The sequence below is a fragment of the Neovison vison genome, chromosome 4, assembly GCF_020171115.1.
Source record: "Neovison vison isolate M4711 chromosome 4, ASM_NN_V1, whole genome shotgun sequence".
Lineage (NCBI taxonomy): Eukaryota > Metazoa > Chordata > Mammalia > Carnivora > Mustelidae > Neogale > Neogale vison.
Genome location: NC_058094.1, coordinates 188355663 through 188383600, shown reverse-complemented (window position 1 = coordinate 188383600; position 27938 = coordinate 188355663). Strand labels below are relative to the sequence as shown.

Below are 27938 nucleotides of genomic sequence, written 5' to 3'. Positions count from 1 at the left end.
TTGTGTTCTCTCTGTGTCAAATAAATAAATAAAATCTTAAAAATAAAATGAAATAAAGAAAGAAAGAGCCCTGTAGAGACCTCAGAAAAGAGATAAACTCCTATAATCAGAGGAAGCAAGTCTTCCTAATAAGTCATGAACTAGGACAACCTAAGACCCCCCAACATAACAATGTGAATGAAGACTCTCAGCAGAAACTCCCAAGAATGAATTACATTGTTCTTTGACCTGAAAACTGTCACTCACCCAAACATTTGGGGCAGCACTGTCCTGGGGGAGTGTGGCTAAGGTGCTGAGGACAGGAGAGAATGGGACATACTTCTCTCACGCACTGTGTCCTGCCTCCCTGAAGAAAAGAGAGAGAGAGAGAAAAAAAAAAGCACATTTAGAAAAGTAAGTGCATATATATCATATAATCGAGATGTCTGGAACAAACCTAGGGCCTTTCCTGGTATTAGGTCCCTGTGGTGACTGCTCACATCTGTATAATTTCTCCGAACTCTCCACTTACTCTCCCTGTAAGCCACACGAACTACACCCTCTAAAAGACTGCCCCTGAAAAGTCTATTATACCATCACCTCTCCCCACCCAATATTACCTTTATCTTTTTCCCTCTTAGGACTAGCCAACCATCTCAGTTTGCCTGAGGCTGGAGGCTCTCAGTACTAAAATGGGGGAGTCTTGGTCAAACCAGGACAAGTTGGCCTCCCTTTCCAACCCCAAGCAAGCAAAGGAGCCCTCTGGATTCTACAGAGACTTTTCCTCCTCTTTCACACCCCATCTTTCTGTAAGTTCTGCAGATATCTTCCTCTAAGAATACTTCCCTTCCTGCCACTGCTTAAAGGTGTTGCTAGCATGACTCAACGAGCCTCAGATTTAAGGAAGCAGCCAGGCTGCTGAAAACGGATATGCTGAAAGCCAATATTCAGGAGAACCATTTCACCAAACTCACTCAGCTAACCAAACCTGTTTCTATCATAAGCAGAAGGCAAATGATGACGGGTATTGGAATGAATGGCAAAGGCTCAACAGCCTACGGGAGAAGTTAAAGAGCCTTTGAATTTTTCCCTGCCCCTTGTTCTCTGCCCTTTCTTCCTCTCTGACACCCTTTCCTTCCTTCTTCACCTCAGCATGCCCCCACCTCCTCTGGCAGTCAGCATCTCTCCCCTCTGTACAACTCAAAGATGCAGCATGCCCCCTCCCCCTCCTTGATGCCTCACCAGAGGCGTCTGTTTTTCCAGCCTCAGCAACTTGTAATTGAATCTTCAGAAAGCTGGGGAAGGGGAAAAAAAAAAAAAAAAGCACTTTCCACTCAATTTACATCCAACACCTTTGTAAGGCTCATGTGAAAACTATCTGGTGCAAAATGAATTGTTACCAAATTTATGAATAATTAATTTTAAGAAAAATCAGTAGATTTGGTAAATAGATCACCAGGCAAATGGAATTCCAATGGATTGGCTTCTCTGGGATTTGAACTAGAAAGCAAACTAGTAGACCCTCAGGTACCTGCTGTCTGAAACCAGTAATTTATATCTCAAGAGGCCTCAGGAAATGAGGAACTCACGCCTCAGAGAAGGGAAAGATTCCCCGCAGCCTTTCCTCACACCTTCTCCAACACTTTCTGCAATAACACCAGACGTTAGCTGTCTGGGTCATATTCACGCCCATCCCCACGCACGGCCGCCATCCATTGTTCCTGCTCTCCCTTCCTCTTCTTGCCAGTTTTGTTATTACTGTTCATTTTTTGGTATGAGTGGATGAAAAGGGTAGGGCACGTTATGTCTTTTTAAATATGTATTATTTTTAAGCCACTTTCACGTTGGATTCGTCCCCAAACCAATAGAGAACATGCAAAAAAATACCACAAAAAGCGCTTCTGTTGTTTTTACATTATTTCCAGATCAGCAAGAATCACTAAAAATCTCCTAAGAATCCCTGGTTGTTCTCTATGCCGTTCCTCACTCCACTCTGCATAAGCCTAAAGTCAGGCCTTTCACCGGACTTCAGAGGCACATAACCTGAGTCTAGGCCAGGCTCTGAGGTCTACATACACCACAAAAGCTCAGTCTAGAGGGAGGACAGAATACTTCTTTTAACTTTTAATTTCAAAAAAATTCATCTGCGAGCCACTTCCTAAAATCCGGAAGCCTCAGGCCACCCGAGGCTGCCCGTGAGCTGGCTTCTTGTAAGTGCACAGAGAACATAGTCTTTTCATCAATAGTCTCTGTTCTTGTTGGAGCAGCATCTATTTTTCAAGCATATTTTAAAATTAAATTTTTTTAAAAGATTGCATAATTGCATAGGAGTTAACCTGTCCAATGCTTCAGAAAGCTGCCAAGAGATTATGTGGGTACTGGTCACTTTCCTTACACTAAGGTCAAAGAGCAGATTTTGCATATGTAAAACAATTGCAGTTTGTCTTTCCCAAGAGCCCATTAAAGTAACTTGAACTCTAATCTGGGTTTGCTGGTTTAGTCAAGTTTTATTTTGTTTGGGTTGCAGTGTTGTGGCATAGCCCCAGTCCCGAGGCTGCATTCCAATTAATACCTCCAAAGAAGGTGCCAGCCCTTTTCGGCCCACAACCTGCTTCTAGGATTTCAACTCAGCAGGGAATCGGTTAAACTATGAGATGTGGCTGTACCGTAAACCAGGGAAGTTAAAATTGCAGAAGCGTACGTTTCTGTTCCTAAAGATGTACTAATTCCTACCGCAATGACACTAATGCGGGCTCTTACAGATTATCCCAATCTCGCTAACAGGCTTCCCTGCCTCAGCAATCCTGCACTAACCCATCCTGGGAAGTTTAGTATGTCCAGGATTCCTTTCTCTTTCTAACATCCATCTGTCATTTCAATACTGCATCAAATATGCATTTACGTCCTACATATGCTAAGGAGGCAGCGGTAAATGTAACATACAAAATTCACTTGCCTTCTGGAGCGCGTCCTCATGCTGAAGAGAAGGATGATTTACCACTGCCTTTGGGACAAAATTCAGGCTCAATGTCCACTACAGAAGCAATTATGTGCTCAGTATAATTGGTTTCTTCTTCTGACATAGAGCAACACTACATTTCTCAGACTCCCTCGTGGTTAGGCCTTATGAATAGATTTTGACCAAGAGGCAGTAGATGGAAATAAAAAACATGCTGCTAGTCTTGACCCATAAAAATCTCTCATCTGAGTGCTCCGTGTTCTCCCTTTCTGTCTCTACTAGAGGAATAGAGGGGCTATCATACAAGATGGGAAGGGCCTGCTTCCACTTCTGTGTCACCATGTGGAAGTCTATCCACTAAACACTTGCAATGAACTATTATATGAGCAAGAAATAAATTTCATTGCGTTACAAGTCAGGAAATGACAGATGCTGGCGAGGATGCGGAGAAAGGGGAACCCTCCTACACTGTTGGTGGGAATGCAAGCTGGTGCAGCCACTCTGGAAAACAGCATGGAGGTTCCTCAAAATGTTGAAAATAGAACTGCCCTATGACCCAGCAATTGCACTACTGGGTATTTACCCTAAAGATACAAACGTAGTGATCCAAAGGGGCACGTGCACCCGAATGTTTATAGCAGCAATGTCCACAATATGGAAAGAACCTAGATGTCCATCAACAGATGAATGGATAAAGAAGATGTGGTATATATACACAATGGAATACTATGCAGCCATCAAAAGAAACAAAATCTTGCCATTTGCGACAACATGGTTGGAACTAGAGCGTATCATGCTTAGTGAAATAAGTCAAGCAGAGAAAGACAACTATCATATGATCTCCCTGATATGAGGAAGTAGTGATGCAACATGGGGGCTTAAGTGGGTAGGAGAAGAATCCATGAAACAAGATGGGATAGGGAGGGAGACAAACCATAAGTGACTCTTAATCTCACGAAACAAACTGTGGGTTGCTGGGGGGAGGGGGGTTGGGAGAAGGGGGGTAGGGATATGGACATTGGGGAGGGTATGTGCTTTTGGATAAATTGGAAGGGGTGGTGAACCATGAGAGACTATGGACTCTGAAAAACAATCTGAGGGGAGTGAAGTGGTGGAGGGGTGGGAGGTTGGGGTACCAGGTGGTGGGTATTATAGAGGGCACGGCTTGCATGGAGCACTGGGTGTGGTGAAAAAATAATGAATACTGTTTTTCTGAAAATAAATAAATTGGAAAAAATAATAATAATATCGTCCGGCAGCTATACTTCAATTAAAAAGTTTTAAAAAGAAAAAAAAAATACTCAGATGCATTAGATCTTTATTACCACAGTTAGTCTACTTTGTCAAGATAAACCATAATCTTCTCTCCCATCTCCTTTCCTCACATTACCAACCTGGAGAGGGGGGGTTCAGTGTATCTTCTTTATTATCCCTAGGCACATCTGTGGCCTGCCATCTTTATATGTACCTCTTTCCCTCTCTCCCCGTCATTGACTGCTATAAACATCCTGCTTTGTTCCAGGTCTATTTTGAGCCTCGTCTCACCTGTGAAGGCTTCTAGACCCCTTCCTTTCCCAGTGACCCACTCCACCTTCCTGTATCTTTTTCTTTCTCTTATGTATGCCTGCATTTTTGATACATACATGGAAGTTTAACCCTGCAGGATAATACTGGATTTGCCTCCAAACCAGATTTTAGCGATAGCGAGGACCAGTCCTCTCAGCCTAATATACTTCAGGAGAGTGACAGACTCGAGGGAACATCTCAGTAAAAATTTCTCTAATGAAAGGAAGAGTCACCACACAGGAAGAGCCCTAGAATCTCCATGAATTTCTCAAACCACTTTGAACTATAGGATCCTGATGAGACAGTAGAGTTTCAGGGCTGTCTGCCTCTGCTTACCTTGTATCTCCTTGGGTTTTATACATGTTAGGTACTACCTAAATGTTTCTTGGTGCTGATATATCAAAAAGCAAGTCTTAACTTCACCTCATACGCTGGCAGGATTCCTAGGACACCCCCACCCCATGTTTTGTTAAACATTTGAAAATGTCTATATGGTTAAAACACCCAAGGATTAATGACTATATTCTCATGCGGTCAACAAGGAGAGGAATGCTAGGAACTTCCACAGTACTGGTGAGTTACGATTTCCATCATTTTTCCTTAGAGGTGGTTGTTTTTTCTAACTGCAGATCCAAGTGCTTCTCTGATAGTAGCTGCTTTTAAAAGAAAGACATGAAACTTGTCCCAAGTCCATTGGCTGCCCCCTTACTTTTGTTTTAGCTGATTCAGTCAAGAACACAATCGGTTTGTGTCAAAGTTTACTCCAGAACCACAGTCTTACAGAATAATAAAAATCTATCTTTCTGAATATAGTAATGAGTGCAAGATGATAAAAACCACAGCCATGTGCATACAGGCTTCTACCCCCACCACTAAAGACCACTGAGAACTGAGGGCTGGAAACCATACTGTAACATATGACATAGCACTCATCCCCTGACCAGGATGCAGGCTGGTTCCCCAACAGGAGGCGGGGAGCTGAAGAGTACATTTCTAACCATTTAGAAACAATCAGCTACACTCAGCCACATTCTAGAGGGATTTATCCCTCCAGTGTTCAATTGTTTGAAGGGAATGGAATCCTCCATTGATTCTAGAAGAAGGTGAGAATAGGGGACAGAAAACTGGGCAGGGCTAGTGTAGGGGAGAAATATATCTTGAGTGAAAAGAGTTTGTATGTGCACCATAATTCTTATATTAACAGCCAGTGGTGCAAAGCTGACTTGTGAATAGAGTAACCACTCTGAACTGCAAATTGGTCAAAAAAGGTCACAAGAGAAAAAGGATGTTTTCAGCCATGCCTCTCTTCGATCTGCAAATTTATTTTGCTAAAGTTTCAGAGCATGACAGTTACTTCCAGGGGTAAAGTTCTTGGTACTTGGCCTCCCTTGATCTTGGCCAGTGCAGAATAGAAAATCAAAGCAAAGATGGCCAGTGGGTGAGTTGTCTGATGGAAGGAGAAGGAGTAGAGTGGACAACAGGAGAGAGGACACCCCAAGTTGTCATGGGTGATGAGCCTACTTAGAGAGAAAGCTATTTATAGATATGCATACACACATGGACTTGTGTACACCCATGTACACACACACGATATTGACATATATATCTAATACCACAGTGGTATAATAATACACTGGTGTGTCTGTGAGAGTTACCCAGTAGACCAGGGTCTTCCAAATTTAGCATTAATAATGCTTTGATTCAGAGAAGTCTCTGTTTTAGGGGACCATCCTGTACATTGTAAAATATTTAACAGCATTCCTGGCCTCTATCCACTAGATGCCAGTAGCACACTTTGTCCCTTATTATAACAAATGGAAATGTCTCTAGATACTGCCTACTGTCCCTAGAGGACAAAATCACTCCCAGTTAAAGACCACTGACTAAGCCAGTGTTTTCTCATGCCACAGCCTAGGAACCTGCATTTTCAATAATTTTTCCAGAGGACTCGGATGCTACTTTCCAAGGCATTGCATTTTGCTAAATGCCTCACTGACATGAGCTTCCAGCAACTAGGTTTTGAGGCTTATTGTTCTCGTTAGCTCCTCCAGCAGCTGACGCATGTCATGGCTCACCACATGTGCTCAAGACATGTATTCTGAATGATGGAGCACATTTCCCATTTGGGGGAGTTCTCTCTGAGACATGAGCCAGACCCAGACCCTACTTCAGCGTGCTGGTGGCTGGAGGCCACTATACTCCAGCCTGGAGGGAAGACAGCAGTAGGAACGGAGGCAGGGATGGACTTGTGGTTGAGGTTGATGGAGTGGAATTCACCAAAGGGTCTGGGCTGGAACATCTCAATCTGTGAGGGCTCTGGAAACTTTCTACTATAAGAACATTATGCTACCCATAGGCTTATGTTTCCAAGTGATAAAATACAACACAACTTTGATTCTCTACAAATAGAGTCAAGAACATGTCATTAAAGTTTGACCAAAATACCTACTCTGTCCGAAAAAAATCTTGAGCCATCATCCCTGAGAAGTGCCCTGCTGGTCTGACGAAAACAAAAACCTTTTGTCCTTCATACCTACTCAAAGAACAATGACACGATACTCTGTCTCGAGAAACAAGCCTAAAACAAATTTCTTTTATGTTTCCCATCAATTAATACCTCTAAGCCTGACTGTATTGTTGTTCATAGTATTGCTTTGGTTTCCTACTGCTCCCATAATAAATTACCACACAGACTCAGTGGCTTAAAACAATACCCACTTAGTATCTTATAGTTCTGGAAGAGTCAGAAGTCAGTATGGGCTTCAATCGACATGTCAGCAGGGCTGGGTACTCTCTGGAGACTCGAGAACAGAATCTGTTTCCTTCCCCTGTTCCAGCTCCCAGAGGCTGCCAGCCTTCCTTGGCTCTCAGCCTCCTTACTTCATCGTCAAAGGCATTAACATAGCATCTTCATAATCTCTCCCTGACTTCGACCCTCCTACCTCCATTTATAAGGCCTCTTGTGAGAGGGCCTATCCAGATATCCAGATAATCCAGGATAATCTCACATCAAAATCCTTAATTTAACCACATTTGCAAAGTCCATTTTGCCATTTGAGGCCACAATCACATTTTGGGGGGAGTAGAACATGGATATCTTGGGGGTCAGGGAATCCATTATTCTGCTTTCAACAATGATTATTAAAGAAATGACATTGAATTGCACCTGTGCAGTCCCAGACATAATATTTGAGGCCTTAGGTGACCACAAAACACTATAATAACCCATTCTATCAGCCACTCCATCATTGAGAAAGCTAGTTCCCCCCCCTTTTATTAATCAGAAAGAAAAAGATAGCTAAAAATCTCTATTTAAATTCTAGTCATATGGTTGCTGAACCGAACAAGTTCATACCCACCTTTTGTTTTTCCTACTCTCTTCTCTAGTTATTTCATTGTAACTTTCAGAAGGTGATACCCAACCCAGACAATCTGAATTTCCCATCTTATGCACTCTTTTGACAGCTTACAGAGCAAGGTCTTAGATGTTCATCAAGTGGGAAAGCTTCTGTCTTGGCCAAGAGACCTCTACAGCAGCAGCACACTGGCCATGCTGGTGAGTACTGCTCCCCTAAACTCAAGCTCCCACCAAGCAGTTTGACTCTGCTAGTCACCCTCTGGCCCGCGCTGGCGAGCCATAGGAGGGACTTCAGGGTCCTCTGATAGCCAGACAGACCGCTCCACAGAGCTTTACGCTGCCCCTCATCTTCAAAGACACTTACAGAAGAATGTCTGTCCTGGCATCGCCCCTGGGTTTGCATGGCACAGCAGCGAGGCCTAAGCCCACTGGCAGCACATGGGACCAGGTCCCAGTGGTTGCATTATGAGCAGGCCCAGCCCGGCTATGGAAACAGTGCTGGGCTTTGAGCGCACAAAGATGCAGAGCCAGAGGTCAGAATTTTGTAAAATAAATATCAGGTTCTTAAATAAACAGGTGATGTAAGTATGTTTACTATTGTCCCACTAATACCATTTTAAAAGGAGGTTTCTGTACTGTGTTTGCCTACGCCTCCTATTTCAGGGTAAAACTCATCTGTATTCCTCTTTGAGTCCTTGCTCTTCATGCTGTCTGGTCACTCACCTGAACGACAGGTGGTTGTTTCTGTTTTTGCTTTTCTGTGTTTTTGCTTTGGAAAAGAAAATTTCGAAATTCTTCCTCCTCCCCAAGGCCCACTTTGGCATGAAGACTGACACACCAAATTGCTGATAAGACCGGGATATAGTTTGAGGCAAATCCAACTGGTTCTGAGTTTTCACAAATATTTCACTGCATTCTTTGTCTATTTTAGAAGCGAGAAGGTAAGACCACCCTAGGGGAGCATGCACAGATGAGACCTCCAGACAAATGCCCTGGGAAACGGGGGGTGGGGGGTGGGTGGGGGGAAAAGCCCCACGAGTCAGAGTAGATTCGCCAGGCCTGGCTTGTTTGGTGTCTCCCAGCAGGTGCTGAGGGATGGATGGAAACCTAAGAGATCCACCCTGAGGAATGTGATACCCCTTTCCAGGGCTCACTGGGTGGAGAGGTAGGGGCTTACCAATAAGGCCCTGAGAATCTGGCCCAGCCGTGCCGGTGAGCATGGGTACCCCCCCCCTTCAAACAATCAATAAACAAGCAAAGAAATCCATGAGAGAACTGCCTCCTACTATTTCAGATTCCCGGAGACCTCACAGACCACCCCGGTAGGATGCTTCTCAACTGCCACCCACCCCACCCCCCAAAGCAAAAGAATGAAAATGAGCCCTTTTCCTTTTCTTGCCATTTTTTATCAAAGTTCAACCTTTCATCATCATGTAAGTAGTCAAAGCTGTTACAAGCCTACTGCTGACACATCAAACGCTTTATCTACAGTCTGGCCCACTTCCAGGGAGATGAAAAGAACAATCATTCAGAACTCACACCTCCCGTGAGTTATGAGCCATTCCTGAAAGGAAGGAAATAACACCATTGTGGAGGAGAAAGGACGTTTTTCATTTTCCTCAGGTTGTCTCCAGTGCAGCAAAGCTGGAGATGAGCTGAGGAAGAGGCCCCAGGAAGGCCTTTGAAGGAGGCAAGGCTCTACCAATACTGATCCCCAAAGACAGAAACCCAAGCATCACTGATGAACTATTTCTCAAAAACCTTTCAGTTGACTTAAGTTTAACTACCAAAAACAACTGATGTACACTACCTGCTTTGTACATAGTTCCATTTTGTTTCCATGGGGTTTCATTTGCGTTTATCACTTGCCCCAAACTTGGCTGAGAGTTCAAAGAGGGCAGACGCCATGTGAATATTTCCTTTATCCTCCCCAAAGGCCTCAGTCCTGCTACCCCTAAAGTGAGGCCACAGTACCATCAGAAGAACTTGCTTTTCACTTAAACACCTACTTGCTGGTTGTCAGCCAAAGCTGAAAGTCAGTCACATATGTTCGTGTTCCTCTGAGGTTCCTGAGGCACAAAATTATCTGTGGTCTTCAAAAGAACTAGTCCTAAGTAAAATGTATCTGGATCCCCACAATGTATTGACAAAATTAAACTTTACAAGTCTTTGGGATAGTTCCTAAATCTGGTATGCTTGAACACACTACTGAAAAATAAGTTTTTTACTTCATTTTAACTTCTGAATGGCCGTTGGCTAGTCACAGCATTTGGGCTTTTGTTTGCCCATTCATCAAACATTTGAACGTCTATATGTTAGACACGGTGGTCTTTAAATGAGAAATTTCAAAATCTTCATTCAATATACATTACCTTTACACAGTTCTCTATTTTGTATCAAGTGACAATTTCCTAAAATTTTAATCAAATCTTAAATGTTGTAAGTAAAATATGAAGGAGTCCTATAAACACCTTGACCTCAATCAAGGGACCCTGTCCAGGGAGACTAGAGATTTCTGGCACCATTCTTTCAAACTAGTGGTGCCCCTGGGCATTGGTCTTGTCAACCAATTCAAAGTTTGTGTTCTGAGACAAACAGGCTGCAACCCAATCTTGGCAAGCTCTTGGGATGATCATAATCTAGGCCAAAGATGATCAAAGGAAAAGAAGTGTACAGGCTGTTGGAAACAGCTGTGGAAGGGGTGGGGGGAGGGTCCCAGTTTGAGCCAAAGCTAACATTCAGACATGTCTGGGCAAGTCCAGTGAAAGGCAGAGGTTCACCTGTTTAGCTTCTCCTGAGAAAAAAAATCCATCCTAAGGGAGGAAGAGACACAGCACAACACAACCAGCAGTTCCTGAGCCTAATTACGGAAGGAAGGCATTATGGACTTGGTATCTGTCACTCGAGTCACCCCAAGTCATGTCATGGATGCCCATTTTATTCCTACAGGAGAAAGCCATGGAAAGTAAAGCCTAAAAGAACTGTGTCATTGGAACTTCTGTGACATATTCAAGTACAGGCCCCTCTGATACGGGATTCCTGTGATTGAGTAAACCACACAAAAGAGAAAGTGATATTGGTCCTTCCCACTTCCCCTCCACACTGCTTTATCACCAGAGGCTTCTGGGACAAGAGCAGAAATGTGCTATCAAAGAGGATGGAAGTAGTAGCCATGCTAGGCTGAAAAGCCAGGTGCCCATGAAATGGTGGTCATGCCAAACAGAGGAAACAATGGCACAGACACAGCAGAAGATGGACTCCTACCCAGTCCAGGAAAATGATATTTCCTTTATCATGAACTCTGACCAGCTAGGAGGACTGGCCATCACTGTCCAACCCTGGACAGTATAAAACAGCCACCTAATAGACAAGGCATGGCTATATTATATTTTCTGACAAATGAATTCATACATTGGTCAGGTAGAAAAAAAAAGTGCCTGGCCTCTTATAGAAACAATGAGTTCTATTAAATCAACCTTCTCCTGGAATAATATCAGACCAGGTTCAGAGGCACTGTCTTATGATCTTGGCCAGATCATGCAGTCAAGAGGCCAGAAGGGGGAAGATGCCTCAGTGAGGCAGCAGCTGGTTGGAAAGCTTGCCTGGTTATGTTCAGCTCTATAACTGTGACAACACGCTTAGCAACCACAGACCTTTTTTTTTTTTTTTTTTCCCCCAAGAATGATGGAGAACCAGGACTGGACAGGTCAAATCCTTAAATCTTATTGAAAGGAATGGGAAAAAGTTCTATCTGAATAACACAATTAAGTACCTTATTTCAGAAATTGATACAGATAGGACTGATTTCAGGACTGGGTCTTTTAGACCATAGCTAGGACAGATGTTCAAGTGCTTGTCAGAACTTTCCTAAATACTTCAATGGAAAGCAAGTATAGTCTCCTTGGAACTCTCCTAAGAACCTAAAAGAGGGAGAGTGGAACACCACCTTTAATTAGAAATCAAATGAAAGCCAACCCATTTAAAATAGCAGTCAGGACTTCAGTGGTGAGTGGACCAAAGAGAACCACTAAGAACCTGCCCCATAGCATAACAAATACCATAGCTCTCTCCAAAGACCAGTGTTGAAGGGAAAACTGCAGGGTGGGGGTGGGGGGGAATGTTTAGGACTCAGGGAGACAGTAGTTCAGAAATATCTATCATTTTATTATACCGGGCCAACTGGAAGATGATGCCAATGTCCTGAATACAGACAGATTGAGTGAAAGCCTACATACTGAAGGCAGAATATCCAGCCCTTTTTTGACCAAGAAATCCAGGAAATGACATTTTAAATTGATCAATGTTATTTATAAAAAGCCTCATCCACCAGAACTACAGTTGGTTAACAAGTTAATAGAACTGATAGAAAAAAGTAGCTCAAACATTGCTAGTTCTGACTGGTTGAATATATTTGTGATCAAAACAATGTCTGTCATATTCAAAAGCATGTAGACTATGGATATTGCCCTTGAAGTGAAGTATTCTTCTTTAATTTTAGACAGGATGTAAAATTTTGATTTATGCTAAGTAGCTATTTGATAAGGTCTGTTCAGGGACTCTGTGAATGAGATTCCAAAACCAAACGTATCCATCTCCCACCAAAAATTGCTAAGGTGGAAAATGCACTTACACTTATGTTACATATATATTTTATTAAAAACTCACTCTGTGAACACTCATGCACAAAAAGTATTTTGTGTTTTTGTTCTAGGAAAGTTTTTCCAGTTGTCTAGGACAGAGACTATGATCTCTTGAGCTGTTTAACTGATCTGGCCTGAGATGGCCTTTAGGCTCGATTCTTGTTCCCTCTTTTGCAAACCCTCCCAAACAGACTCTAACTTTGCAATCACAAGTGGCACATTTCCCTAGGATCAGTAGTGTCTGGAAAAGGACTGGAGTCATGACAACAGTAATAAAACATACCATGGTGGGGAACTTGAGCAACCACAAGATTGGGATTCAAAATCCATAGTTCTCAAAGACTCTCAAGGGTTTGACTTTAAAAAGCACAAGAGTTCTCAAAACATGGAAATAAAAGGAGCAGTGTGAGCACCAACACTGTTCATAGTAAAAATTTTAAATGATTCTATTCTCAAATACTCCCAATTCTAAAGGGTACATGGGAATGGAGGAAGAAACTCTCAGTTAGTTAGACATGAATCCCAATGTTGTGGGCAAAAGACTGCAAATCTTTGTAAAGAGGTCATTTCTTTCAACTAATATTTATACATAAGGTATATGCATTGAAATATGCTCAAAACTCCAAGTAGGTTCAATTAGAGTTACAGAAATAACAACATCCATTAATGTGGCAATTCTAAACTCCAGTTACTGGGTGATGAATCGAGAATCAAGGCAAAATGACTTTTTTAAATGTTTATGAAATTCTAGTCCATGAAGACATGAGAAGATCTGTGCCTTGAGCTCAGTACAAACTAGGAAAGTTTCCAGATCCTAAATCAAGAAGGAAAACTGGGAAACCACATGACTCAAAGGAACAAACCCCTGGCGTTAAGGGCTCCCTCCAACTCCAGTTTATTACTTTGCACCGAAGTTACTTAACTTCCCTAAATTTCAATTTCTTCATCTGTAAAGTAGGAAAACAACAGTACTCAGTGTCACAGAGTTCATGCAAAGAATAAGATGATGGAAGAAAAGCTTTTAGTTCAGGGCCTGGTGCATAGTAAGTGTTCATTAAATGTTCTCCCTAACAAATATTTAAAGTCAAATCAATTTTGAATCCCAGCCAGCTCCATAAATTAATAAATGAGTGACCCTGGGCAGTTTATTTAATCTGAGTCTTGGTTCTTTTATTACCAAACAATGCTATTTTTCCCATGAAGCTACTGTGAAAATCTTAGGAGGGAACATGCTTCAAGTGCCCAGCCCAGCAGCTGAGCTACAAAAGTCCCTGACAAAAATGCACCTCCCCCCCAATCTCCATCCTGCTCTCTCTAGGATCAGCCATTCAAAGTATGTTTCAGTGGCCAGGAACAGGGCTGTGAAAGGTACAGGGTTGTGGTGACTTTTCCCCTGATTTAGTTGGAGAACATTTATGTTTTCCTTGGCACAAGGAACACATGGAGTAGTCTTTGGGGTATACAGTAGTATATACATTGCCCGTGTATTTGCATAAAGTTTCAAAGCACTTTCTTGATATATGCAGTATGACAGCTGCTGTCACAATATATTTATGTAAGTTCTACACCGATTTTATAAAATAAACTTGCAAATGTTTGTTTTCCTAAGGAGGGGTATGTTTGGGGGTTGGTGGGGATAATCATTTCATCTCACTATAGAATGTAATACATGCTGGCACCCTTCCCTGCTCTAGGACCGCAAATGGGCTGGTGTTGCCTATGAATAAGTGAGGCAACCCCACAGATCCAGGAAGTCAATATATAACCATCTTTTTAATGCTCGTTCTGTAAAAGCCAGCACTGATAGGCACCATAGCCACAATCCATCTAAGGTCTAGTAGGAAGAATGAAATAGATGGCTGTGGCTTTTAGCACCCAGAATCCATCAGGCAAATTATCACAGCCCCAGCTGGATGTCCATCTTCCCATATGAAGGAATCAGTCAGATGTGAAAGACAATAATGATTCCTTAACAATGTATGCCAACGTTTACCTCAGTGTTCTTTCGGAGCACCAGAAGAATTGTCTGGATTGGCCAAATGTTTCCCTCAAAGATATCAAGGTAATTTATACTCAGCTATCTCCTACAGCATTTCCTAAACAAGTACTTTGTGGAATCCTGCTTTATAAGAAGTCACTAGGGTTTCTATTACATGACTCCTACAAAGAAATGAGTAAGGTTGCGTAAGACAAAGTTAAATCGCTTTCTTTATTGCAAGACTTATCCTTTAATGCATATGGATATCCAACAGGGAGATTATAGGTATGGTGTTTCTCAAACTTATTGGACCATAGAACCCTTTTGTCATGGCACAGGAACATATTCTGGTACAATATAATTAGGAACACAATTTGGAAAAGGCTGGTCAACTTCAATTTACTACTGCACACCTGTCCTAAGTATCTACAATGATAGGGTCTTTCCTCTTTGAGGCAAATTTCTCGGCAACAATTTTTGGTTAAATAAGTCCTTATATTGAGCAACCAATATTCCTTCACTGAGCAAACAATTTTATTTCCCAAAGCTTTCCTACCCCATAAGTGCTACACTAAATGATATGCTCCTCAAATTCAATTTAAGATTATATTTTTACAGATTCCTAAAACCACTTTAACAATGATTAGTTTCTTTGAGGGATACTGTCAATAAAAGTTATCTCAGGATTCCTGTTCATTTTTTTGCAGGATTATCTTGATTTTTTTTTTCAGAACTTTTTTACACATTTTACTATAGAAGAAAAGAATTCTTGACTTCAACATGGCCTTTTTCCAATTCCATAAACCAGGTCACCCTACCAATATGTGGCATTTCTGGAATATTTATAAATACCATAATATGAAAACTCTACCTCCCACATCCTCTGAAAATATAGCTGGTTACAAATTCCCCAGGCAGATGATGTGGGATCTGTGGTTTCCATGGCTTTAAAAGGGGTATTTGTAGGATATGCTAAGGAATATTTCAACTATGTCTTTCTTCAGGGTTCTTTTTTTTTCCCCCCTCGGCAAACTTGCCCCTCAATATCTGTCTCTGGGTGGCCCTAAAAAAGTGACACATTGTAAACAAATAGAACCCTGATAGATTCCTCAGTAGGTGGTAATGGAAGAAACAAACATTCAGAGGAAAGGCTTGTTTATCCCTATAGCTCCCTTTGGGTGTGACCTCATGGGACCAGAAGTGAGACCGTGACAGCCCTGGCTAGGTGAGGTCAAGGAGCTGTATAAACTAGGTAAAACAAGGCAGGAGCTTTACAGATCTGGCAAGGACAGCGGGCTGGGAGCAGTAAGAAAGATCAGTGCCTCTCCCAGTGTTTTAAAGAGGCAGGAATCAAAATAGCATGAATTTCAATCTCTAGTCCCTTAATTTCCTGATACTGAAATTTAAAAAATATCAACAAAACATTATTTTTTTAAATGTGAGAGGTTTGGGGGCACCTCAGTCCCTTAAGCATCCAACTCTTGATTTCAGCTCAGGTCATGATCCCTGGCCCAAGGATCATCTACTTGTGAGATCAAGCCCCAAGTAGGGCTCCACATGAACATGGAGCCTGCTTAAAGTTTTCTCTCTCCTTCTCCCGTTGCCCCTCCTACCCATGGCTCTCACATACATGCTCGCTCTCAAAATAAATAAACAGATTAATTAATTAATTAATGTGAGAGGTTGGAAGTAGCTTCTCCATTATTTTCATTTTTACCCATGACCTTCAATTTTGTCTCAACATACATGTATAATTTTATATCCACAGTCAAGGGTTGTGTCCTCAGTGCCTACTATGATGTCTTTTTTTAATAAATAATTACAGCTTTTTTTGATAGACTGCAATACAATCTACCTTCCCCACCAAAGTCCTAGCAAGCAGTTTTCATGATCTTTCTATAATTAACATTTTATTGCTCATTTAATGTTCCACTATGTTGAGGATATTCTTTATGAGGAACTCATAAACACTCCTCTAAATTCTAATTCTCTTTAGCTTAGGTCTCATACAGAATCACTCGGGCTAGTCACTATAGCCCTAGCTGGATGTCCATTTTTCTGTAAAAAGGAGTTAGCTAGATGTGAAAGAGAATGTAAATGGGTCCATAACTGCATACGGGTTCTTCTCTTACCCTTCAGGGAGATGGAGCCCATGGCTGGTGCTTCCTCCAAGGTAGACAATGTGAATATCTGGGAGCTTCTAGATTAGAGGCCAGCAATGGTATCTTATGGGCATTTCTGGCCAGATACACAGGAACCAAAGGATAAGGTAATGCTGAAAACTGGGAAATAGGAAAAACACGATTTGCTTTATAGTAAACTAGACATGGATTCCCAATCCAGGCTATATGTGGAAAGACTTACTTAAACAACAGTGGTTTTCAAAGTTTGGATCTCAGGATCTTCTTATAGTCTTAAAAAGTACTAAACTTATCAAAGAGTTTTTGTTTACATGGGTTATGTCTATCTATCAATATTTACTGTATCAATAAAACTGAGAAAATTTACAAACTTGTTCATTTTTAAGGGAAAAAATCCATTATATTAACAAAGACAACACATTTTTATGAAAATATCTATGCCATCCAGAGTAACACAAAACAAACCAAAAAAGTCAGTGAGAAAACTGACACTGTTTTATCTTTTTTCAAATCTCTCTAAGCCCTGGCTTAAGAGAAGATAACTGAATTTTCCCACTTTTTTATTTTAATTTATTGCAATATGTGATTTTAGGTGCAGTATAAAGAAAACCCAGCCTTATACAGATTTGTAGTTGAAAAACAGAGGCAGATTTTCAGAGCCATTTCATATCATTGTGGATATTCTTCTTTGATACTGTACCAAAATTCAACAATCTTAAAGGTTGGTTGTGATGTGAAATTCAAAACCATATCTTGTACTCTAAGTGGAAATTTTCCCCATGCATGATTTTTGTAATGCTATTTATTGGTCATTTGGAAAATAACAATTTAAGCAGATCTCTCTAATGTTGGTATATTTCATTATCAAATATCAAAAAGAAATTACATTTATTAATGTCATCTTTTATCTCTTCATGGAAGTCTTCAAGTATGAGAAATATGTCAGGCACACAGTGGTAAACACAAGTTTCCCAAAATTCTAATTTTCACATGAAAGTTCAAATGTTTATTACTGATGATCTATCACTAGACTGCCACTTATTTTCTTTAAAGTGACATAATTTGCCTGTCAGTCATTCTTTCAAGTAAAAAGAAAAGTATTCTGTGAAAAAAAAAAAAAGTCTGGCTCAGCTCACAACTCAAATAGACACTTATGTAGACACTATTATTATTAAATAGACACTATTATTTAGAGATATCAACTATATTTCAATATTCAGCAGTATTTTTTTGCACACTTCCAATGTTAAAATGATATGTATTCAAGGGTAAGAGTTATTAAAAATAAATAATTTTTTATTTCATCAATGATAGTTTTAAGTAAAAATGGCTTTAAAATTTTTTTTAACTAAGAGTACATGATGGTTACCAATACAATGACCACTTTGCTGCCATTGCCTTGATCCACACTAAGGCTCTAACACTTTTACCCAGCATCGGTGTAAATATGAACATAGAAAAAAAGGCAAATGATGTCTTTGTATTATGATAAAAATCATTTTAAAACTCATGAACTCTCTGAAACAGTCTTAAGGATTCTCAGGGGTCCATGGATTACACTTTGAGAACCGCTGACTCAAATGCCTTGACTTTTACATTCTTGAGGTCTACCTCCATGAAGTAATTCTTATAACCATGATAAACAAACCAATGTATAGCAGTGCACTTGAGTCACAGAAATGAACTCTATGGTCCCAGGGAAACACTGTACATCATCACTTAAGTCAGCAAGTTCACTTAGTGGACTGTAATACCATATGGGCTATGGAGTGAAAGAGGGATAATCAACACCACCCACAGAGACAGCTATATACAGGCAATCAGAGTCTGAAAACACCAGTTTTGTTCCAGAAAAACTGTCAGGAATCCATATTAGTCATTTACACCCATATTTTCAGTTAGTCAATAGAAAAAGAGAAAGCCTTTTGTGTGGGTTAAAAAAAAAAAATAGAGTATAAACCCAGGAGGCAGGACTGAGAAAGAGCAGATGCTTGTTTCTACAGAGTTCGTACTTTTTCTCTAAAAACACATCTGTCATCAACTTCAACCTAGAAGACCAAAAAAGTACTTTTATAAATAAACACAGTGCCCATTTTCATTTTAGTGACTCAGAATTCTTGGTAATCAATCTGATGGCCATGAGACACCAGCTAAACCTCCTCCAATATGCTTCAGGCAGGGTGTGTTTTCAAGATGGTCATTGTCAGACCTGATGTGCTACAGTCAACAACATGGCATTTTTAGCTCCTTGTTTAGAATCTCTCTCTAAAGAAATATAAAAGAGAAGTTTCCATATTCCCCTCATTTTAAAACCCTAGAAATCCTTGCATTAAGTTGACTCACAAAGAAGAAATAATGCAATGGAGAACCTGTGATTCATAACAATGATGGCAGTTGGAATGTCTCATAGACTAATAAAGTCATCCTTTGAATCTACCTGGTCCTCTACCTTACCACTGTTCCAAAAGTGTCTACCTAGAGCCATGGCCCTGGCCCAGTTCCCAGTCCAATAAGGGCAAAAGAAAGTATAGGGTCAATCAATCTCAAGCCTCTGCCTTCACATCTGCCCAGAGGTACGTGATACTGGATCACGTTTCTTGCTAGGCTGGGCCAGGAGTAATATTCTAATGCTAAACTCAGTGTAGGTGATTGGAATTGTTCCTGAAATTCCAAGACTTCTTGAGCCTTATCCCAACACTTCCTAGTCTCAGGCATCCCCTGCCCTCCCAGACTCCCCGGAGCTGGACAAGCTAAACGATAAACCCTGTTTCAGCTTCCAAACAAAGGTAAACCCTAACAGGTAGGTCAGAAATTTCTTACCAGCTCTATCTCCAGAGCTTTTCCTTTTAGGCACGAGCAACTCATGAACACACCATTAGCTCTCCTACTACTTTCTAAATTTGGTTCATAGATAAACATGCCTATCACCTGAAAATAGTACTAGTCTCCTTTCTGCCCTCACCCAACGTGACTCATTCTTTATGGCTAAGCTTTTGTATAAGCCCCCTTTTAATCAATGAATACTTCCTCTTCCTAGCATCCAGGACCTAGAATCAATTCTCTCTGCCCCTGAACCCCAGGCAAAGAGGTATTTGCTTTCTTCTTAGAGGCAGAACTTCCTAAAGATGAGCCAACCCTTGCCTCCTGGGTTCTCTCCACCTTAGGCCCCAGGCACTAACCTCCTATCTGAAGATGAGCTGTAAAGGTTTTACTGCCTGCCCTTCTGCCTAGCTGTACCTCAAGTTTTTGAGCCTGTCCTCTGCCTCCTCCCTACAGCTATCACATCTAAGAGCCACTGTACTCCCTAGACAAATACAAGCACATGTTCAGAACTCAAAGAAAGCGTTTTGTAATATCAATGCAAACATTATAAATCACTTAAATAAAAGGCCAAGTTAAAGTTCATGCTTCCACTGGCAAACCATTCTAGGGGGTACATGTTTTTTATGTTTAGGGGGAGCAAACCATTTTCAGTCTTATTTATAAGCGGCAATTACATAAATACAATTTGTGTACAGTCTACAGATCCATTTTATCATTCATTACAACAGAACCCTTGAGTCACTGCTTATAAATTGCTATGCATTTATATCCTCCATAGTTCTGGAAATCCTGCATTACCTAATCCAAGAGAAGAATCAAAAGTCAAACCCTTGGCTAGAGTTTTTCTAAATATCTTCTTTAACACCTTCATCAGAATTACTGGAATCATTTGCTAAAAACACATATTGCATAAAAAGAAATCCACCTTATACCTACTGTATCAGAATCTGGGTGCAGAGCCTGGAATTTTAATGAACACATCCATGTTCAGGATGTGTATTATTAGTGGTATTAGTATATCACATAGGTGAATAAAGAGGGAAACATGCAAAAGGGCCAAAATAATTCTTACCAATCACTCCAAGAAATCTGCAAGTAATATTTTAAATTGAGCAATCAAAAATGAGGACTTACAAATGTATTATTGAGTAATATAGAGCAAGATACCAGAAGAAACAGCTGAAAGCATTGGAATTGTTCACTTATGGGAAAAAAGGATACAGGTTTCCCGCAGGGTACTATCGGTTTTGTTATGAACCTTTAGCACCATTTGATTTTTCTTCCATACTAACTGAATTAAAATGAAAGTGTATTACAAATAGAGAAAATAAAATACTCTATTATTCAGACTTTTAATTTATTCAGATTAAGTGTTTCCATTCTACTCCCATTAATCTGTGGTAGTAAAATGGCACTCCTTGGGAAAAAAACCATAGCAATCAAGGATGTTGTTTTTTTCAATTCTGATGGACTTTGATAGAAGACAAAATATATCCCAACATATTATTTTTACTGTTAGCTTAACTGCCTACCTACTTCTTTAAATGATGAAAGAAATTTCACAGAAACTTCCCTTACCATTAAATTCCTATAAGTGGTCAAAAATGAATTCTAAACATCATGGGATGTTTAGAAAACATGGGAAAAGGACAGCTAGCTAAGAGAAGGCGATTTTAAAACTAACATCTTTCCCCACCACTGCAACAGTGATGCTCCTCTATCAGCAAAAGAACACAGAAAGTTGCATAACCCACAAATACCAGATTTGTTTCCTATACTGAGGAAGCTCCATTTCTTCATCCCAGGTTCACCATACATCATCAGCGCCGATCAACCCTTACAACAAGGAGATGTTCTGAAGGAAGAGTCTGGGTTCCCAACAACATCTGAGGACAAGCTGTTGGTGGCAAACTGTAATAACAGTGGGCACTGGTGTAAACAGGATAAGTGATTTGTGTATCACTAAGCCAATATTTCTGTGGTGTCACCAGGGAAAATGTGAAGGCTTCCATACAACATGAAGGGGATTAACCGGATGCTTCCAAAGTGAAGCCACTTACTTGAGAAGACCTTTCTCATGTGAAGTGCAGCCCATGCTTCCTTCAGTTATACCTTTTCACTGTGGGGCCCTCAGTCTTAATTCATTTTACTGTTAGTTTCAAAGAGCATTCCAACTTGGCTCGAAGCCCCTCAGATTACATATCAACCCTTGTGACAAGAATTATATTACTGTTCACTTTTGACTTCCAAGGGGAAGCCCAGAAGGGTGATCAGTCACACTATCACCACAGAAAGCATGAGACAACTACTGTATCTGAGATAAAACTCTGGGCCATTACAGGGAAAAGGCGAGGGATGTTTGAGCATTTTACCAATATGATAGATCCTTTTTTGCCTCTCCTGTGTTTCCCCCCCCCCCTTGGCAAATGTTAAAGGGATTGGTCCACTCAGTCATAATCTTGTTAAGTGAAGCCAAATCTAAATTACCCTTGCAGGCCATTTCTTCTTGGGGCTGAGCAGTAGATCTCAGAAAGCTGGCTATAACAAGGCTCCATTATATGTCCTGTAGAACTTTAAAAAAAGATTTGTGTTAAACACAGAGTTGGAGTTTCCTGATTAAGAAAACTTTCATGGGGCGCCTGGGTGGCTCAGTCATTAAGCATCTGGCTTCAGGGCTCGGGTCATGATCTCAGGGTCCTGGGATCGAGCCCCGCATTGGGCTTACTGCTCATGGGAAGCCTGCTTCTCCCTCTCCTACCACCGCCCCCCCTGCTTGTGTTCCCTCTCTGTGTCTCTCTCTGTCAAATAAATACATAAAATCTTTAAAAAAAAAAAAAACCTTATGCAATTTAAGAGTTATCTTCCCTAGATGCCATGAAAATGGAAAAAGAGGTTGCCTGAGTAGCTCTCTTCACTGTGAATTCCCCCAAACCTGGGGAGAGGGGGTGGGAAGGGAAGGCAAAGCATTAGATGTGGCCCCTAGAAGTAGTCCCTCACAGAGCACACTCAACAAAATGAGACAGGGACAGTGACACTTACTGAATGGGCATATTTTCAGTTACAAGTCTGTAGTATTTTCAAAATTAAAGCAGCTCCCTGAGTCCTGTAATTTAAAAAGAATCCCCAAAAGGTCTATCATTTGATAATAGGGCTCTGGGAGTTTCTACATAGGTTGGACAGCTTTCATTAATGCCAAGATGACTCTAGAAGCCATGATTGAGAAGCACCATGGAGTAGAATAATCATTAGATTTTTTAAAGAGTCATTATACCACCTATCACTCACTAGTATCCCATCACTGCCATCCCATCTCAAGAGCAACAATATTCCACAAGAACGGCAAGGGACCTACCTCTTGTTCACTGCTACATCTCAAACTTGCACAGTAGATGGCACTCAATAAATCTTCAGTGGGTGAATGAATGAATGAATGAATGCCCCAAACACAAAGGATAAGTATAGTTTAGACAAATTGGCATTTTCTTGGAATAACCATGTCCATAATAATAAAATATTAACAGGGGAGCCAACAAACACCTTTTGCATTTCTACTGCGTCAATACAAGTCAGTGAGAAAAGAATGCTAATCCGGCACCTCAGCAAAGCACGAGAAAATGAATGCATGAGTCACAATTCTACAAGTTCTTTGAAAATGTGCTTTGCAGCCAGACTGCAGTTCCAGGGCTAGCTAGCTCAGCCACTTAATTCTTATGTGAGTATAGGTATAACTGCTTCATCTGAAAATGAAAATACTTACCTCCAACGGTTGTTGCAAAAATTAAGCAAAATGTCGCCAAATATCAGGCACAGTCCTGACATATATAAAGCCCCATAAATACTACTTCTCCTTAGGGTCATGACTGTATAGAATTGCTCACTTTGATTAGATTTAAATTCATTAAGTCAGATTGAAATCTTTTAACTGAGGGAATATCTAGAATTTTAAAAAAGAACATGCTATTACAAAGGCACACAAACCAATTAGTCTCACTTAATTAGATAAAAGAAACCTTCATTACAATTGATCATTCAGTGTTGCCAAAGAATTCAGAGATAATAAACATCAGTGGCTGGAACTCGTGTTAAGGAGCTAGTCATGCGAAAATACTTTTCCAACGGTTTCAAAAAATGTTTAAAATCCTCTCCCCATATTTCCATTAGCTTTGTCCAAATAAAGAGCCATTTCTTCCACAAGCTTGTGATTCTACGGCATCAAGGTTTGTGAAGCATATCTCGCTACATCAAACATGAGTATTTATAAAGCAATTAACAAACTGGAAATGTAAAGGGCCAGTTAAACTAACCCTGTATTTTTCTCAAGTCTCTCTCTCTACACACACACACACACACACACACACCTATAACATAAGCGTGTGTGTGTGTGTGTGTGTGTGTGTGTGTGCGCCCCAGAGAAATGCGCTCTTCAGAGAGGAGGGATAATTTGATTTTCCTGGTTGGGAAATGCACTTATAAAATGTAAAATCCCATTGGAAGATCCACACTGACTGCAAAGTACACTGACTAGAGTTTTGTCCTCATTTTGCCCATTACTGACTGGCTCTCTCACCTGCTGAGACTCAGCAGACACTTTCCTAAGGAAGTAATTCTGGGCAATTCAGTTCAATCTCTCTGCCCCTCAAGTTCTCTCCAAGGACTTCTCATTTTATCTTCAGGGTTTATTTTCTCCAAGTATGGCTCACAGACAACATGCATCAGTATAATGCAGAAGGTTTGGGTAAAACGCAGATTCCTGTGGAACGCCCAGATCTTCAGAATCAGAATCCCTGAGGTAGGGCTCAGGAGCTTTCATTTTTAACAAGCACTGCATGGGATTCTTAAATAAACTAAAATTTGAGCACTGCCTATCTGCATATGCTTCCAAGGGTAATTGCCGTCTATTCCCACGGCCTCAACCGTCAGACAAGTTGGAGATCCTGGCTGACTTCTACACCTGGATATCCAGGAGACAAGAGAAACTGAACACACTTGCCACTGTTCCACCCTCAAATCCATTTTCTATCCCCCAGGGGGTAGTTTGATCAGGTTTTCCCTCCTTAAACCTCTCAGGCCTTGGGATCCCTGTTCCCAGGAGAAAAGTCGATAAAGAAATCCCTAACTACTTCTCTTTCCCTCTTACTTCCACTGCCCACTGCACTCATCCTAAACCATTTCTAAGATGTTTTCATGGTTTCTCAGGTCCCTGAGCCTTTGCACACACTGTTCTTTCTGCTCTTCCCTTCCAAATTCTTCTTTCCTCTGGCACATTCACATTCATTTTCCAGATTTTGGCCTGCTGTGACTTCCGAAAAACTTAAAGAACAGTTCCTTTTTCTCCCTCCCTCCCCCACTGGCGAAGGTCAGTTCCCCTCCTATGTAGACTCACTGGCACCTTCTACTAGTCTCTGAGCACCGTTCACTCATGTGTAGAGCTGCCAACTACTTCATCCCATTTTATGCTCCTTGCTGCACTGTTTTGTAATTGCTAGTTTATGGACTTCCATTTTTCACTACAGCTCCCCGAAGAAGGAGCTGCCTCTGTCCTATCCACTATGGTGCCCACATGTGAGGCACAAGGTCCAGCACGCAATGGAGTTCCATGTGTATTTGTGAAATGAATCAATGAACAAATGAGTGGTCCTTGCTACCTAAACTCCTCTGAATATGAGAAGGATGCCTCTGTCCCTGTGACATTGCTGCAAGGAGGAAACTAAACTCAGCAACATTAGGCAGCATTCCATGAAGGCTGCGTGAGCTCATCCTCCAAGGACTTTACTGAGGCTGAGAGTACAAATGACATAGATCACAGGAAGAAAAAAATGGGTTTTGGCTCCCAGAAGTAAAATCTGAAGGAGCTGCTGAGACAAGAGTCAACCTCGGGTAGCAGAGCCCTTGATCTTGGTCCCCTGACCAGAAAAAGGCTCCTGGTCTGCTAACATTCCTTCTAACCCCAGCTGTCCATACAATGTGATTTATGAAAGGCTCAAAACTCAAGTCTCCATTGTATACAAGCTATTTGGAAGTTGGTGGGGGAGTGATGCTCTTTTTCAGTTTCTCCAAAGCTAAATTCTAGACCCCGTGAGGCCGTCCTGCAGGCAACTTCTTTCCAAAGCAGGACACCCATACCCCCAAAGACTGACTCTTCCATGGAATAACTAAATTAGATGTCAACCAGACCATCCATCCATGGGGCTATTGCTCCTCAGTCTCCGGGAAACCTGCAGTTTTCTTTTCCCATTCTGACCACTGGTGAGGATTTTACAAGCAGATCAGGCGCTGGGTCCTTCCTGTTGCTAACTTGTATTTTCACCCATCCAAACCCTTTCTGAGTCAAGGTAAGCAGCACACCATTTCCAAGGTGAGACAAGGAATACAAGGCATAAAGCCACATCGTTTTTGTCTTTTTTCTTTCTTGGTTTTGTTTGGCGATTTTCATCTCCTGGGAATCTGTCTTTCATCTTCCAGATTTACAGGGAAAATGTAAAACAACTTCCAAGGAAAAATTCCACTGCAACACGGGCTCTCTGCAGCATGAAACATCTCAGGAAGTATTTGCGATAAAGCCAAGGCAGACTTGCATCAAAAGGATCAGAAACTTGGAAGTATTTGACAAGTGCGAGCCACATTTAGGATTGTAAGTGAAATATGGAACCCGTCCTGGTGTCCAGTTTCATCTCTAAATTTTTGCGAGGTGTGCAGAATTTTGCCAGGGCCTTTCCAAGGTGATGGTAAGATTCAGAAAGACTTACTAAATGAGGACCTGAAGGTCATAAAACTGAGCCCACCTTTAATACTAGATCTCTGCTTGCTCAGGCTAACTTTAAAAGGCTAGAACCATCTAAAACTTCTCAGTATGTGCTAAAGGTGAGATTTCCCTTTATCGTTTAGGGCAGTGGGGGTGGGTAGTGGCGGAAAATAGCAGATTTCCATTTGGTTGCTGAGAGAGGAAATGTTCTCTTATATTCTCAAGTCTCTCCTTTGAAGGCAACCTATTTTTCTGCAACCCATACTTTGAACCTTGAAACCAATATTTCTCTATTTTCTCCTACCAACAAAGGTTGAAGAGCAAACTGGGTATGGTTACTAGTGACTTCGAATTTGGTAAATGCAGCTCAGCCTCAGCTAGATCCCAGAACCCACAAGATAAGTAGTAGATTTCAAGCAGCTCCCTTCCCCACTACTCATTCATGAAAGGACTAGTGGCTTTTGTTAACAAGTTTAAATATCTTTGGTGGAGGCACCCAGCAGAAGAGACTGGATCTCCCAGGAGAGAGCCACACAGATGGCAACTAACTTACATTACTCAACCAGCACAGTAAACAGACGACCTCTGGGGAGTGCCTGGTGCTCCACAGGGAAGCTGACAATTTTCCAATTCCTGCTTCACTCAGTCCCTGTGAAGTCTCCCAAATCTCCTCTGGTTTAAAATCAAGTTGATTTCTGATTTAAAATTACGTTGATTTCTGTTGCTTCTAATAAAACAACAATAACATTGACTAATACTAACGTTTTATTTGAAAATTCTGAATTTGCAATAAATATGTATTAAGTGATAAACCACCCGTTGCTTTTCCTAGAAGCTGGAAGACTGCACTTGGCAGAACTGCAAAATGAACAAATCTGTTTTGTCTGAACAGGAAGTTGCGCAGATAAAACTGGAAAATTGGGAACTACCGAGGACAGCACATTATGAAGAATTTAACATCCAATATATGCGAGGTGGTAAAGACACACTTGTCAGTCCACATCTAAATTAATTCCACCCCAGCAATGAAAAAAAATTGCAGATATCATCTTAAAATGCAGTCGGTAATCTCAGAATCATGGAGAGCTGAAAAAGTCCCAGAGATGAGACAAGGACAAACACTGCCCTAATTTTGAAAGAAAAGGGAAAGCTGAATTTTAGAAATTTCAAACTAGTTTAATAACTACTTTAATTTTTCAGGCATTGCATTAAACAGGCAGGTTTGAAAATTCGGAAGTAAGTAAAGTGATAGGCCCAGGTAGTGATTATTCAAAAACCAATCATAGGGATGCCTGGGTGGCTCAGTCAGTTAAGGGTCTGCCTTTGGCTCAGATCATGATCCCAGAGTCCTGGGATGGAGTTCCACATGGGTTCCTTGCTCAGCAGGAAGCCTGCTTCTCCCTCTGCCTGCCACTCCCCTTGCTTGTGCTCTCTCTCTCTGATAAATAAATAAAATCTAGAAAAATAAAAATTTTAAAAGGTCTGTTTTATATGGTCCCTGGGGATCAACGGATATTTGAACCATACTGTCTCTTTATTTCAGTAAGGTAATTGGAAAAGAGGGCATGTATTGCATGGAGCACTGGGTATGGAGTATAAACAATGAATCTTGGAACACTGAAAAAAAGAAAATAAAATTAAGATCTATAAATAAATAAATAAATGTATGCATGTATGTATATATGCATGAATGTATGTAACTGGCAAACATCCCATTACTTTCCTGGAGAGAGGATAAAAAACATATGGGAT

The 27938-nt window shown here is 41.0% G+C and overlaps 1 protein-coding gene across 2 annotated transcripts in view; it reads right to left on the bottom strand.

Moving 5' to 3' along the window:
- BMPER (BMP binding endothelial regulator) overlaps nt 1-27938 on the bottom strand; it is a 244712-nt gene that overhangs the window by 110922 nt on the left and 105852 nt on the right. For both annotated transcript variants that reach the window (XM_044246349.1, XM_044246350.1), the window contains exon 7: nt 247-346. In XM_044246349.1, coding sequence (XP_044102284.1) covers nt 247-346 — 100 coding nt within the window. The remainder of the gene's footprint in view (nt 1-246; nt 347-27938) is intronic.